We start from the raw sequence: 16,818 nt of genomic DNA, 5'->3' as shown, positions 1-16,818 counted from the left end.
TCCCCTCCCTCCCTTCCCCCCCCTTCCCCCCTCCTCCCCTCCCTTCCCCCCTTCCCTTCCTCCCTCTCCCCCTTCCCCCCCCTCCCTTTACCCTCTTCCCCCTCTCCCCCTTCATCTCCCCCCCCTTCCCCCTCCCACCCCCCCCGCTCCCTCTCCCCTCCCCCCTCTCTATTTCTCTCTCCCTCTCTTTCCCCCCCCCCCCCCCCCGCTGCTGTGAGGAGGCAGTGACGGCCGGTTGCTAGGGGAAGCCGGTTCCTGTTCACCCTCAACACGGCTCGGGCCGGGCCTGGGGATCTCTCCGCGCTCTTTCGGTCTCTCCCCGGGTGGAGAGAGTGGGACTCAGGCCCAGCCGTGTGTGAGCTGGTGGAGACCGTTCAGCCCGTCAGCCCGGTGCTGAGTGGAGCAGAGGCCGGAGTGAGGCCGCTGTCCGGTGCAGGGCTGTGTGAGGCGGCGTCGCCATGTGGAGAGAGCGGCCTCAGTCATCGCTGTATCCCTCTGTGATGGGGGCGGGGAGTCATTATATGTTTAACATTTATATGTTTAATCCATAATTCGTGGAATTGCTGTTGTTTGTGAGAATTACACTGAGATTAATCAACGGTAAGAATACCTTCTCTGCATCTGAACTTTAAACACCATCAGATCTCCCTCAACCTCTTTACTTTCAAGTAGAACTTCAGCCTCTTCAACTCAACTTTGTTAAATTTCATCATTCTGGTTAATCTTCTTTGCTTTTTTTGAGGACTCTCAGGTTCTTCCTGATGATCAGAACTGTGCACACAACATTTAAATTATTACCTAACCAGAGTTTTATTGAAATTCAAGTCTTTGACACCTCATCTCTGTCTTTATGAAGCTCAAGATCCCATACACTTTGCAGTGTGCATTTTGCTTCCAGCAATCCAACAATGTGCAGGTGAGGTGAATTGGCCAAGCTATATTGTCCATAGGTGCATTAGTCAGAGGGAGTTGGGTCTGGGTGGGTTACTCTTCGGAGGGTCAGTGTGGACTTTTTGGGTAGAAGGGTCTGTTTACACACTATAGAAATCTAATCTAATTAATCTAATCAGTTACTTTGCCTGGTGTGGCATAAGAAGCAAGTTAATGATTAATATAGCATTGAAACATTTCATAACTAATACGTACAAATATTAACATTTACAGGTACATCCATGTCTGGGTAAATGTTAAGTTATTCAGTTATAAAGAGTAGCATTCAATCAATGTATCATGCTTCAAGTGAACCAAGTTAAGTCTGAGACCTTTATATCAGTAAGTTCAATGACATGTTGTAGTAATCATATGATCATGTCTTTTAAAGATGCACTGACATTACTATATCTCTCAAAGTTATATGTACTGACATGCATAACTGTGAGATAAGACACAACACTTTGCTAACTAATTTTCCACATATCCTGCCAGCTTCAAAGATTTATGCTATAAAAGCCCAGAAAGTTTCTCAGTCCTTTGAGTATAGGAGTTGGGACATCATGCTGAGGTTGTAAAGGACATTGGTGAGGCTGTTCTGGACTACTGTGTCCACCTCTGGTCACCCAGTTATAGCAAGGATATTATTAACCCGGAGAGGGTTCAGAACCAAGTTACCAAAATGTTGCCAGGTACAGAAGATTTGAGTTATCAGGAAAGGCTAAATAGTCTGAGTTTTTTTTTTCATGAGCATAGGAGGTTGAGAGGCAATCTGACAGAAGTTTTTAAAATAGTGAGGAATATAGATAGTCAGTGGTAGTTGTCTCACCCCAAGGATGTGGGATTTTAAGACCCGGCAGTACATTTTTAAGGCAAGAGAAGACTTAAAAAATACATGGGCAAAAATTTTACATGGATGGTGGTTCACATGTGGAATGAACTTCCTGAGGAAGTGGTGGACATGGGTACAATTACAATGTTTAAAAGACATTTGAATAAGTACATGAATAGGAAAGGTTTGGAGAGATGTGGGCCAGGAGCAGTCGGGTGAGACTAGTTTATTTTGGGATTGTGGTCAGCATAGAGTGGTTGAACAGAAGGGTCTGTTCTTGTCTGTACAACTCTGACCCTGTAAATTCCTGACAATTGTGGCAAAGGGTTCACTAACACTAAGGCTTGAAACAGGACCCCTGGACATTTCTAGAATATGTAATTGACTCCAGAATCTGATACCAGAGCATCTGGCCATTGTAATATTGGACAGAATCAGTGACCCCTGGCTGGAGACCATGGTACCTGGAAATTGTAGCTGAAGGTCAGTAGTCCAGTACTGGACTCAGGACCTATTGGACAATTTAATTAAAGGCCCATTCATCGGAGACAGGGTAACTGAACATTTTTAGTACAGGTGGGTGAATGCAAACTGCTTACAAATGTTTGGTTGTATAAGTATTGATTTAAAATTATGCTCCCATGAAATTAACTCCCAGTGTTTCTAAGGAAGCAGTATTTGATTTAAATGATACTATAAATTAATTAATTTTTACAGTTTAAAGAATTTGTTTTCACAATTTTCTTTCCAAGTTTTCATTGGCTTTTTGTGCCAATCGTATTATTTTGTCCTTCATTGCAACGGGTGAAATGAGAATTTTCTTGAATGAAGTATGTGGAAGGAAGATTAATGAAAGACAGCAAAGCAAGGAAGGCTGCATAAGAAATTTTGTGCACTTCATTCATCACCAGTCCTCACCAGACCTATGTCTACAGGTAAACATAGATCTTGGAAGTTTCTAACCAAAAGAGTTGTGGAAACTCAATCATTGAACAGGTTCAACACAGAAATCAATGGATTTCTGGAGATGAATGACATCAAGGGTTATGAAAAGTGGCATTGAGGTAGATGATTACCCATGATTAATTGAATGGTGAAGCCAGTACAGTTGACTGAGCGGTCTACTTCTGTTCCTTCCTATTATCAATTATTTTCAAGACTCTTTGGATTGACTCGTGTCCTTTAGGGATAGAAATCTGCCTCCTTATCTAGTCTGGCCTTTGTATGACTCCAGATCCACAGCCATGCGGTTGACCCTTGGAAATGGCTGAGAAATTCAGGGATTGGACAACAACTGCAGGCAAAACCAATGATCCCTACATCCCATAAAAGAACGAATGCGGTCAGGTGGAATTTACCCAACCCTTGAATGGTGTCAGCAATGGTGAGAAATGTAGGAAGAAGGGTGAAATTGGAATAAATCAGAATCTCATTGATGAAAACATGTTCCAGTTTTCCCCTTGGAGTCTCAGCAGCAAGTTCTGATCCTTGCTAATAAGCAGAAGACACTTTATTTCTCATTTGCATCTCATTATTAGCATTATTATTTTCTGTAGCCTGCAACTCTCCCCTCTCTCAAGAAACTGGACAGCACCAATTCCTGATTTGAAAGTCACAGCAGTTTCCTGGCAGATGCAACTCACCATGAGGGTGGCTTGGTGGCTCAGTGGTTAGCACTGCTGCCTCACAGCACCAGGGACCTGGGTTCAATTCCCACCTCAGGCAACTGGCTGCGTGGAGTTTGCACATTCTTCCAGTGTCTGCGTGGATTTCCTCTGGGTGCTCCGGTTTCCTCCCACAGTCCAAAGATGTGCAGGTCAGGTGAATTGGTCATGCTGAATTGCCCATAGTGTTAGGTGCATTAGTCAGAGGTAAATATAGGTTAGGGAATGGATCTGGGTGGATTACTCTTTGGACGGTCAGTGAGAACTTGATGGACCAAATAGCCTATTTACTTCCTGTAGGGAATCTAATCTGATTTGCTTCATCTGGCCTCCATTTTGCTTCACCAACATCCACCTTCCATCCACTGAGGTTGGCATTGGGAAATTACTAGCCTCATCATATTTTTCTGGCTGATCTTGGACCAATTCAGAATCCACTTCAGGACTTCATTTTAGAGCTCAGGGACATCTTTGACTTGCCTACTCTGACTGGGTTGCTTTGTGTACAGGGACAACCATCCAGTGCATCTTCACAAGGATGCATCTTATGGTGCTTCGATTAATTTCTTAGTACTCATTCACTTTCCTCTCACTTGGAGGCTGCTAATCTCTGTGAACTTGATCACTATTTTGCCACAGGGCAGGACAAATTCGCAGTGGTGAAGGATGAGATAGGTAAGAGCCATTGACTGAAGATGCTGCATGCAATAGTAAGCTTGGCAGTTCATGAGCATTGGAAAGGTTTGTCGTAGAGTCAGTAGAGGTTTGTGTGCAGAAACAAGGTGGATGCAGAAGGTCCTTTGTCTGCCCTGCTATACATTCCATCTGGCCCTGGAAACAGCACTGACCTGAGGCTGGTATCTGTGACAGGATAACTGTCTTTGGTGCCTTGGCCTCCCCTTCTGATGGCCCTTACTTTGATCACTCTGTTGGCCAGGGCCTCCAGGTTGTTATCTGGAAAGCAGGGTCAACTTCTCTTACTGAAAATTTCCAAGAGGACAGTATACAAGGTAGCTTCTGGCTTGAGGCATCTGAACTGTTGTGCCCCAGGCTTTAAACAGAACACCGGCAGATTCTGATAGTGATGCGATCTTCAGGGAATGGTCACGATGGGACATCAAGCATGAAACCCCCTTCAAAAGTAACAAATCTAGAAATGGGAAAACCCAGAGTATAGAGACAGTAATGATCTGCTGCGGCCAAAAACGTGACTGCGCTTCGTCCGAGACATGCTGCAGTGCTGACCTATACGGATGATGCTGTCAAGAGGCTTGGATCGTAAATGTCCTCAAATTTCAATTGCAGCACTATCTTTTCATAACCAACACTAAACTGGTCACAGGTATTGAGTTACTCTGTCAATTGCCTGCACACTAATACTTGAACCTTTGTTTTACTTGACATTTTTCCTTTTCACCGTCTTTCCTTCCAAACTTTGGGTTAAGCATTTTCTCTGAATCTTACCTAAGACTGGAAGACAGTTCCTTTTATGTTCATTGTAAGTGCTCCCAGCTCATGATCAAATCCAAACTGAAACCCCTGTGTCTACAGTTAAGAAAATTGGAGAATAAAAAGTATATTTCAGTTAGACCTGCAAAGCACCTCTTTCAAACAAGGTGATAGCAAAATGGAAACATTGGGAAAAACAGCATTCTAATTCTTGACTTAAAGAAACATGTTCAATATCTTAGCTAGGTATATCATTTTGACAAATATGCACTGGCTGTTATTCCTGTTTTATTCTTAACTCCCATTTATGGTAGAAATATAATAACACAGCTGGAAGGACTGGATGAAGAACGACAAAGATTATCAGAGGAACAAAAACTAAACCGAGCCAAAGTTCGTAAACTTTCTTTGCAGACAATCAGAAGACGCAAGTAAGTACAGTATAAAGAATCCACAACTACAAGATGAATGCCGTTTGATCTTCAGGAATAAAGCTACTTGGGGGTTTTACACTTTTTGCAGATAAATACCATTTGTCAAATTTTGCTAGATTTTGTTGTCAAATTCACCTTTCTTTGTGTATTACATGCTGCTTCCAGGCCAGCATGATATGGGCAGAAAGCCTTGCTAACTTCTGGAATTCCCGTTGAATTTTCCTGCATCGCTTGTTCGACATGCTTTTCCTACCTGCATGCTAAGTTCAGGAAACAAAAACAGAAATTACTGGAAAAATCTCAGCAAGTCTAGCAGCATCTGTGGAGATAAATCAGTTAATGTTTCTGGTCCAGTGACCTTTCTTCATAATTGTCAGTTCTACTTCACATTGCTACATTTGCCTCCAACCCCCTTTTTTTTTTCAGTTTGATGCTTTAATTTATGAAGTGCACTATTTTCAACACTTGGATTGTCCCGAATTCCAGTTTGTGCTTTTTTTAATAATATATTTTTATTAAGAAAAAATAGATTTTAAAATATTACAACAAATACAAAACAATGCAATTCAAAACAGTACAAAAATAGTGCAAAACTAAACTCAAATAATAAAAAAAATTCCCTAACCCACCCTCCTATACGAATCTATAAACATATATAGAGAAGTATAAAATTAAAGAAAAACCTAAACTCGCTATTTAACTAAATAAATAAATACCTACCAACAAACAAATAAATAGTAATAACTCAGCCCAGCCAAACGAAACACTCATACATTCACAGTACCTCCTCCCTGGATATTGGACTCATGAAACACAATCGTTCCGGCTATATAAAAGCCCTTGTTAGTGTGGCAGATAAATCTGTGTCCAGGTATTTCAAAAATGGTTGTCATGTCTTGTAAAAGTTCTCAGTTTTGTGGCGTACCATATTTGTGAGAAAATCCAGGGGAATAAGCTCCATAACAATCTTCCGCCAACCCGACAGCCTGGGGGGTTTTCGGATATCCAACCTAGCAAGATATTCTTCCTTGCACAGAATGTAAGAATATTGAAAAGTGTTTCCTTATGTGAGTCTGCAGGAAATACAATGGGTAGGCCCAAAAGGAGCAAAATAGGGTCCATCTCCACCCCTACACCTAAAATCCTCTCCATTGCACCCACCATAGCGCTCCAATATGTTTGAAGCCTGTCACAAGTCCAAAGACAATGGGTAAGAGTACCCATCCAGACCTTGCACTTGGGACATGCTGAAGATACCCCTGGTTTAAATTTTGACAAACGGTCTGGGGCTAAGTGGACCCTGTGGAGAATCTTCAGCTGTAAAGCATGGGTCCTATAGCAAATTGATATCTTGTTGTGGTTCTGTTCGCCGAGCTAGGAATTTGTCTTGCAAACGTTGCGTCCCCTGAATAGGTGACATCCTCAGTGCTTGGGAGCCTCCTGTGGAGCGCTTCTGTGCTGTTTCCTCCGGCATTTATAGTGGCCTGTCTGCCGCTTCCGGTTGTCAGTTCCAGCTGTCCGCTGTAGTGGCTGGTATATTGGGTCCAGGTCGATGTGTTTGTTGATAGAGTCTGTGACTGAGTGCCATGCCTCTAGGAATTCCCTGGCTGTTCTCTGTTTGGCTTGCCCTATAATGGTAGTGTTGTCCCAGTCGAATTCATGTTGCTTGTCATCTGTGTGTGTGGCTACTAAGGATAGCTGGTCGTGTCGTTTCGTGGCTAGTTGGTGTTCATGGATACGGATTGTTAGCTGTCTTCCTGTTTGTCCTATGTAGTGTTTTGTGCAGTCCTTGCATGGGATTTTGTACACCATGTTGGTTTTGCTTATGCTGGGTATCGGGTCCTTCGTTCTGGTGAGTTGTTGCCACTCTCAGACAACAACTCACCAGAACGAAGGACCCGATACCCAATATGAGCAAAACCAATGTAGTGTACAAAATCCCATGCAAGGACTGCACAAAACACTACATAGGACAAACAGGAAGACAGTTAACGATCCGTATCCATGAACACCAATTAGCCACAAAATGACACGACCAGCTATCCTTAGTAGCCACACACACAGATGACAAGCAACATGAATTCGACTGGGACAACACTACCATTATAGGGCAAGCCAAACAGAGAACAGCCAGGGAATTCCTAGAGGCATGGCACTCATCCACAGACTCTATCAACAAACACATCGACCTGGATCCAATATACCAGCCACTACAGCGGACAGCTGGAACTGACAACCAGAAGCAGCAGAGACAGGCCACTATAAATGCCGGAGGAAACAGCACAGAAGCGCTTCACAGGAGGCTCCCAAGCACTGAGGATGTCACCTAGACAGGGGACAAAACGTTTGCAAGACAAATTCCCAACTCGGCGAACAGAACCCAACAACGAGCACCCGAGCTACAAATCTTCTCCTAAACTTTGAAATTGATATCTTCTTTGCATTCTCCCAAATATCCTCCCATGCCTCTGAAGAAACTTCAACACCTAGCTCTCTTTCCCACATCTTGCACAGTCGATCAGACTCATCTGAGGTGGCACCCCCCAATTGGTGATATAGAGTACTGACAGAGAGTGTACTCTTAGCCCCTCTTTCTATGTCAGATTTGTAGGGATCAGTCAAAAGTGTGGTCTTTTTTTGAATAAAATCCCTAACTTGAAAAAAACGAAAGAGGTCTCTATTAGGTAACTCGTACTTCTGTACTAACTGATCGAAGGACATCATTACATCTCCCTCAAATAAATCACCCGTGCAAGATATACCCGTAGCTGCCCAATGTTTAGATCCTAAATCTATCATACCTGGTTGAAAACTCAGCATACCCACTAAAGGTGTAAACAAAGATGTTTTGCCAATATTACCTTCCCTCTGCCGAATTGCCCTCCATGCTTTAACACTATTGATGACTATTGGGTTATGGCAATATTCCCTAACTGTCCTCACCTTGTCCAAAAACAGCAAACTGGTAAGGGGGCACCTTGTCTGGGAGACTTCGATATCTAGCCATATTGAAGGAGGGTCCCCACAAACCCAATCACTTATGTAGGTCAAAAGCGAGCTTAATTGGTAATTTTTAATGTCCGGAAGGTCTACTCCCCCTAATCTGTGAGGCAACTGCAGTTTGGCTAATTTAATGAGGGGCTGTTTACGGTGCCAGATAAAGGAGCTGAACCAACTGTTCAGTCTCCTGAGTGTTTGTTTATTGAAAATCAGAGGGAGCATCCGTGTAGGGTATAGCAAACAAGGGAGAATATTCATCTTAATAAGTGCTATCCGACCCAACCATGAGACTGGAAGTGCCTCCCATCTTTGGAGATCTTGTTTAATTTTTTCAAATAATTGAGTAAAATTGGCTTTGAACAGCCAATCCAGAACTGGAGTGACGAATATGCCCAAATACACAAAACCCCCCCTGTGGCCACCTAAATGGGAATTTATAGTCACTCTCATTAGCCAACTCTTTCGTAAGACCACCCATAGGCATAGCCTCTGATTTAGCAAAATTAATCTTATACCCTGAAAAAGCGCCAACGCGTGAATGCATTGTATCAGGCAAGGCACTGAGACTGCTGGATTTGTCAAGAAAATTAGAACATCATCTGCATACAGCGAGATCTTATGTAATTTTGAGCCCACTTCTGGAGCTGATACATTGAGATCCCCACGAATGGCCTCTGCCAACGGTTCAATCACCAACGTAAAAAGTAATGGTGAAAGGGGACAGCCCTGCCAGCTGCCCCTAGAAATATCAAAATTGTTTGATCGTACCCCGTTGGTAATGACCGCTGTGAGAGGTACACTGTAGAGAACCTTTACCCATCTTATGAAAACTTCGCCCAGACCAAACCGGTCTAGAGTATAGAAAAGGTACAGCCACTTAACTCGGTCAAAGGCCTTCTCTGCATCTAAAGAAATCACCAATCCCTGTATTGACTGGTGTTGGCATTCTTGAATTGCGTTAAGCAGCCTCCTATCGTTATTGGAGGATCTGCGACCCTTTATGAAGCCCGTCTGATCCTCTTTAGTAATAAGGGTAACACAGTCTCCAGCCTTAACGCGAGAGCCTTAGAGAGGATCTTAAAGTCCACATTTAAGAGCGAGATGGGCCTGTATGAAGCACAGTCTTCCGTATCCTTCCCTTTTTTAAGGATAAGTGAAATATTGGCCTCTCTCAGAGATGGTGGGAGACAAACATGACTGTATGAATCATTAAACATATTCAGCATCGGACCTGACAGTATACTTATAAATTCCTTATAGAATTCACTGGGAGGTCCATCAGGACCGGGCACCTTTCCACTCTGAAGCTGCCTCACAGCTTCCTGCACTTCTTGTTCTGATAATGGGGCATTGAGAAAGGACTGTTGTTCGGGAGTCACACCCGGGAACTTCAGATCTCTAAAAAAGGATTCCATTTTGGCCTGCCCCTCCTCACAATTCTCAGACTGATATAACTTAGAGTAGAATCTCTGGAACGCCACATTAATCTTTTTAGAATCACGTTAGGTTCCCAGACCCTTTCCTAAATCACTGTAATGGTTTGTGGGGCACTTCTCTTTCTGGCAAGGTATGCTAAGTATTTGCCTGGCTTGTCACCATGCTCGTATAACCTTTGCTTTGCAAAAGCCAGCTCCTTCCTTGCTGTCTGTGTGAGCACGGAATTTAGTGTAGACTGCAGTGCCGTAATTATCTGTAGTTTGACCAACGAGGGTCTGTCAAAATAGGCCTTCTCGGCTGCCTCCAACCGTGCTTCAAGGAGATGTTGCTGCTCACCCTTCTGCCACTTCCTACTTGTAGAATATGAAATAACTAACCCCCTGGCATAAGCTTTGGCAGTTTCCCAGAGAACGGATGAGCTATCAACCGAACCTATGTTGATGTCTAGGAATGCCTGAAATTCCCTAGAGAAATACTCCACAAACTTGCTGTCCATGAGAATAAAGGGGTCCATTCGCCAGTACCTTGAATCCACTGTAACATCCTTAATTTTAACCAGGAGGTACACTGGAGCATGATCAGAGATGGCAATATTACCAATCGTACAGGATGCCACCAGATCCAGGGTTACCGCACGGGTCAGAAAAAAATCAATCCTCGTGTGACATTTGTGCGGATTGGAGAAAAACATGAAATCCCTACCTGTAGGGTGGAGACAACTCCAGACGTCCACCAATCCTAATTCCCCACACAAACCCAATAACTGTTTAGTTTATACAGTGGGTATCAAAGGGCCTTTAGGCAACCTGTCTACTGTGGGGTCCATGAGGCAGTTAAAATCTCCCCCTATAATGATGTGCCGAGACTTGAGACTTATCAGTTTAGAAAAAGCAGCTACCAAGAATTTAAGAGGATGAGCTGGGGGACAATAAACATTTAAAATGCCATATTCTTCCCCATTTATTAAGGCTTTAAGAATTATAAACCTCCCGTATGTGTCTTTAACACATTCCAACAATTTAAATGAGAGATTTTTCCTTACCAATATAGCCACTCCCCTACTTCTGGTATTAAATGATGAAAAATAAACTCGGTCAAAGCCATTCTGCTGTAATTTCAGATGCTCTTTGTCTTCCAAATGTGTCTCCTGTAACAAAGCGATATCCACCTCTTTCTAAGACTCAAGAGTACCTTCTTCCTCTTAATTGGTGAGTGACTTCCCTTGATATTCCAGATACACCATTTAATCAAATCATTAGCCATAATCTTCTGCAATTACATTTAAATTCCAGAGAGGAGGAACCCGAACCACAAATTGCTGAGCCTTAGTGTCGCATGGTCCACCAAATATAAAAACTACATAAACTAAAACCACTACATTTAACAAACATACAAAATTATTAAAAATAAAAAACAACAAAAACCAGAAAACAAATCAACATATAAAGCGCCAATAGCGCTGAGTAGGGGAACTCACCCCCTGCTCGGACGGGGCAACTACCCGTCCCAAACTGCCCATAAATAGGCATCTAACCATCTCAACCACCTTCACTTCTCCCAGCTAGAGCCGCATCGCAAGCACAAGCTAAAAAGAATAAACACCCCATAGAATATCAATATGAATAAAAAAACATTCTTTTATTAAAAAAAAGGTGGAATAAATACCCCACCCATCCTTAGGTATGTCCTAACTTAGAAATTTAAAATGTACATCTTAATCACCGCCAGACATAGTGTGAACCAAATTATTATCAATAGAGGAAAAAAAAGGGGAAAAACAAAGCTCCAACCGGATTTCCTCCATTTCTTTTACAGAATGATAAACGCATACCCAAGCAACAATATTTATACATACTACAATTGTTTAAATTAGGTTGGTTTGTCCACAAAATCTCTTGCCTTCTCCGATGTGTCAAAGAGATGCATGGATCCATCTAAGGTGATCCGAAGCACTGCCGGATATCTCAGGGAGTACTGAATCCCAAGCTCCTTCAATCTTCTCTTGACACCATCATACGATTTTTGTTTCTGGATCACTGCCGCTGAAAAGTCCTGAGAAAACATGATCTTAGACCCCTCATAAATTAGGGCCTTTGGATCCTTCCCCTGGAGTCTGGAAGCCTCCATGACTCTCTCCTTATCCCAGTAATGATGGAACCACACCAGGAAAGGATGAGGGCGTTGACCCAGACCTGACCTCCGTGCTGCGACCCGGTGAGCCCTCTCTATCTTCAATCCTCTCATGTCAGTCTCTAAGTCAAGGAATTTCGGAAGCTAATCTTCAACAAATTCCGTGGGCAGCTCACCTTCCTTACCCTCAGGCAGATCGATGATCCAAATGTTTTTTCTCCTGCCCCTGTTTTCAAGATCATTCACTTGGTCACGCAAATTACAAACCTGTGTCTTCAGGGCTTGCATCTCTTCTTTGAATGAACTGGCATCAGCTTCCACCACTGTGACCCTGTGCTCCACCTCATCCGTCCTCTTCTCCAGGTCTCCCAGCTGCTGCTCATGCTTCTGCAGCATGAGAGAGACTGGAGCCAGCTTCTCTTCAATCTGTTTCCCCAACATCTCGCGAGATTTCGAGAGCTGGTTCACCAGGTCCTGGAGAGTAATCTGCTCCGAGGCTGCTGCAGGCTGAGCTGCAGGCCCGGTCTCAGATGCTCCTCCTCCCTTTTTAGGCATTTCTGGACAGCTGAAAATACAGGTAAGTCAATCTTTAAATGTTTCTTGGGGCTCCACGATCTTTCCAACGCTGCAAGAAATCCTGATGACCTGGGTTGGGTGGCTTAAAGGACTGTCCCGCTCCTGCTGCGATGCGAAGCTCTGCAATGAGATCCTCTCAGATTGCAGCCATCTTAGATTCCCCCTCCAATCCCATTTTAACTTGGTTTCATCCAATTCTCCTTTTCCATTATTCCACTATTCCATGACTGAGGTTTTTGAAGAGGAGTGATGAGGGCAGAGCAGTGAATGTGACCTATATGGACTTCAGCAATATGTTCGACAAGGTTCCTCGTGGTTCTCTGGTTAGCAGGGTTAGGTCACATGGAATACAGAGAGAACTGGCCATTTGGATAGAGAACTAGCTCTGGACAAAGGGTGATGGTGGAGGATTGCTTTTCAGACTGGAGGCTTGTGACCAGTGGTGTGCCATAAGGATCGGTGCTGAGTCCACTACGTTTTGTCATTTATATAAATGCCTCAGATATGAACATAGGAGGGATAATTAGTAAGTTTGCATGACACCAAAATTGGAGGTGTAGTGGATAGTGCAGAAGGTTACCTCAAATTACAATGGGATCTTGATCAGATGGGCCAATATGTTGAGGAGTGGCAGATGGAGTTTAATTTAGGTAAATATGAGGCGCTGCACTTCGGAAAAGCAAACCAGGCAGGACTTAACACTTCATCGTAAAGTTCCGGGGAGTGTTGCTGAACAAAGAGACCTTGGAGTGCAGCTTCATAGTTCCTTGAAAGTAGAGTCTCAAGGTAGATAGGTTGGTGAAGAAGGCATTTGTTCAGAGTATTGAGTACAGGAGTTGGGAGTTCATGTTGCAGCTGTACAGGACATTGGTTAGGCCACTTCTGGAATACTGTGTGTAATTTTGGTCTCTTTCCTATAGGAAGGACATTGTAAAAATTGAAGGGTTCAGAAATGATTTACAAGGATGTTGCCAGAGTTGGAGGGTTTGAACTATAGGGAGAGACTGAATAGATTGGGGCTATTTCCCCTAGAGTCTCGGAGGCTGACGAATGAACTTATAGAGGTTTATAAAATCATGAGGGGCATTAATAGGGTGAATAGCCACAGGATTTTCCCTGGGGTGGGGGAGTCCAGAAGTTGACAGCATAGATTTCAGGTGAGAGGGGAATGATTTAAAAGGGACCTAAGGGACAATTTTTTCACACACAGGATGGTGCATGTACGAAATGAGCTGCCAGAGAAAGTGGTGGAGGCTGATACAATTACAACATCTAAAAGACAACTGGATGGGTATATGAATAGGAAGGATTTAGAGGTGTTGTGGGGAAATCACCAGTCTCGGAGTCAGAATTGGGATTCAATGACGGAGTTTATTGTATAAAGAAACCGGAGCTCCAGGGAGAGAGAGGGACGTCTGGCAGCACGGCTGGCAGCTATGAGCCTTCTCTCCCCCTTGGAGCACATGTCACAATGTTTTATACATTTCATGGTATAATGGTCCAGGTATCGGGTCTTTGTTGGTGCAGCATGGTCTGTTTACAGAAAACATTACAGAATCATTGTCAGTTTCAGAGGAATGTTACCGAGTCATTGTCAGTTCCAGCGGCTACACAGAAGTCCATTGCTGCAGTAATTGGTCGTGATCGTTCTTCCTGAGAAGGAAGATCGTTTTACAAATCTAAGGTATTAACACTTGTACACAAGCCGTATCAGGTAGTTAACATTTCTATTGAAGGTGGTGACTGGGCTCAGACACTTCGGTGGGCAGTAGATGTTACTGATGTGTATTCTTTCCTCCACCCACCTTAAACTAATTATCTATGTTCTGTGTCTATTGTGCTGGTATCCTGTTGGCCTCAGGCAGTATCTGTGTGTGCTTTGCAGTGGCCATCTTGTGTCTGTGTGCCCCATGTCAGCATGCCCTGTGTCAACTCCCACTTCACTCTCCCTTTTGTGGTCAAAGAGGTGACTTCAGAGATCTCCCGCAGGCCACCCAACTCACATATGGAGGTAGACCTTTTCTAAGGTCTCCCCAGATTGAGGGGTGTCAAGGAGTGTGAGTTTCGCTGGGGGCTCTTCTGTGGTGACACTTGCTCCTGGCACGGCCCGCTTCAGGAGCACCTTACGGCAAAGGTTATACACCCAAGGCCTCGGCAGAATACCAGTATGAGTGATATAAGGAGAGTAATCCCGTGTGCCAAATAGGGTCCCCAGGATTTGCCTATCAGACATTCTAGCCAGCTCTCTCCTCCTGCTGCTCCTTGTCTGAAGTCACCTAGCTGGTCCCTAATATTTTTGATCGCCTGTGTAATATTGTAAGTATCTTTAATGACATGGGTTATACACTGTCACAAATGATTTGTACATACTCCCCTTTACTGGGCTGACTGATAATCCACCATGTAATGTGTCTGCTGTGCGTAAAATCTGAGTTCAACCAATTCACCATTGGTTGCTTGTAGAGCCTTTGGTGTATTGTTCCCTAAGCTTGTCAATCCACACTCAATGTCGTTTTGGTTTTTAGCGCTGACGACCCCTGCTGCCCTCCCCACCAAAGATATGTGAGTGCCATTGCACTGTCCACATATAAACTGTCTTCCCGTGGTCGCGTTCAAGCATGCCCATTCGCTGCAGGTGCAGGTAAGTTATCTTCGGGTGATTGTACAGTGCTGGTGAGTACATTTTGTCTGCATGCATGAACTGTTTCTAGATACCAAGGCATAAATACATCTCCATCCCTACCCCATGAAACAGAGTGGGTAATCAGGGATGTTTAAATAGGTCTTCCCCTCCCTCTGTTGGGGTGCCTGACCCTATGGGCCAGTGGACATGACCAATTCCACAGACCTACCCTGGAGTCTCCTTATTTATTTTCCTAGCTGTACCTTACATGGCGCGCCCAAGGTATCTATTGTGTATAAGTCGCGAGGGATGCACACAGGGGTGGCCACAAATAGGGATTCGACTGGTTGCACCAGTGGGTAACAGACAGTTCGGTTCCCATGTAAACTTAGGTGGGTTTTGTAAAAGGGGTTATCCTCAAATCCTGACAGGCTTCCGGCTATCACAACATTTAGAAACAGTAATATATACTTGAGTATGTACATGATTAAAGTTAAATGAGGTTAATAGTCAGTGTCCCTTTTTTTTACAATGGTACCTTGAAGTCGGCAACAGTAGGTGATTTCTGTGTCTTGTCAGCAGTTTGATCCGTGCCTCTAGGTGGTTTGCTTTGTTGTGGTCTCAGTGCTCTCCCCTTAGTTATTGTCTTGCTCGCAGTTCCTGTCTGTGCCTGGAGGCTTGGTCAATCATAATTAGTTCATTTGCAGGAGTCCTTATACGATTTAAATTGGGTCCAGTACAGGCACAGGTGTCCCCACTGATTATAACTTCGTATGGCCCATTCCATTTTGGGGCAAAACCTGGTTTGTCAGGCAGAATTCGTACGAGGACATGGCTCCCAGCTGCTGGCACCTCACGGAAGGTTTCGAATTCCCCTGTCTTGTCCTTTTGCTCTTGTCTCTCAGTTACCAATGTTTGCATCCCTTTTAGTTGGGTGCTTAATTCCAGTACATATCTCCAAATTTTGTCTTTTAGCAAACCTACATTGGTTCTACCTTTTATCATGGTCTCTGGTAATGCATTGCTCATCCGGTCATTAATTTGTAAGGTGTTAGTCCAGTTGCCTGATTCGTGATGGCTCTTAATTTCATTAGTGTGGCTGGCAGCACTTTGGCCCGTGTCCTCTCTGGTGTCTGTACGGCCTTAGCTAAAGCATTTTTTAAGGGTTTTGTTCATTCCCTCTACCATCCCTGAGCTCTGGGGGTGAAAGGAGATATGAACGTTTTGTTTTATCCCTAATACCAGCATACAATTTTCATAACTTTGCCTGTGAAATGTGTCCCTTGATCAGAGTCGATCTGTGGGGGTATTCCTCCCCCTCCCACCTCGGGATTACCAGGCTACAGCAGTAACAGTATAGTTTTCGGTGGGGAATGCCTCTAATCACAAGGTGAACCCCTGATGACCAGGCAGTATATTTTCCCACAGAAGGTGGTAGTAGCCCTGTGAAATCCATTTGGAGGTGTTCCCAGGCTCCCCGGCCTTGGTCGGTGACCCATCCTAACTTTTATGTGTCTACCTGGGTTGTGCTGTGTGCAAACCACGCATCTGTGGCAATGTTTGGCTATATCCCTTCCCATTCCCTTGACTTGCTATCATAGCTTCCCTGCCTGTATGTAAGAGCCCGTGGTGCAGTTTGAGCAAGGTGTTTTGTCTGCACGCTGGTGCTACCACCTTGTGCACTTGCCTCCAGACACCGTCCTCCCCTTTAAGTGCTCCTTGCAGTTTCCATCTCTCTTTCCC

At 44.0% G+C, this 16,818-nt stretch overlaps 1 protein-coding gene across 4 annotated transcripts in view; it reads left to right on the top strand.

The window, feature by feature from the left end:
- The first annotated feature begins 227 nt into the window (after positions 1-227).
- The window catches only part of cep126 (centrosomal protein 126), a 116,828-nt gene continuing 100,237 nt past the window's right edge, over positions 228-16,818 (top strand). For all 4 annotated transcript variants that reach the window (XM_072578244.1, XM_072578242.1, XM_072578243.1 and 1 more), the window contains exons 1-2: positions 228-487; positions 5,190-5,306. In XM_072578244.1, the coding sequence (XP_072434345.1) occupies positions 459-487; positions 5,190-5,306 (146 nt within the window). In that variant the 5' untranslated portion in view covers positions 228-458. The remainder of the gene's footprint in view (positions 488-5,189; positions 5,307-16,818) is intronic.

This window comes from Chiloscyllium punctatum, chromosome 9 (assembly GCF_047496795.1).
Source record: "Chiloscyllium punctatum isolate Juve2018m chromosome 9, sChiPun1.3, whole genome shotgun sequence".
Classification (NCBI taxonomy): Eukaryota; Metazoa; Chordata; class Chondrichthyes; order Orectolobiformes; family Hemiscylliidae; genus Chiloscyllium; species Chiloscyllium punctatum.
This window is presented reverse-complemented; position numbering and strand designations above follow the sequence as displayed.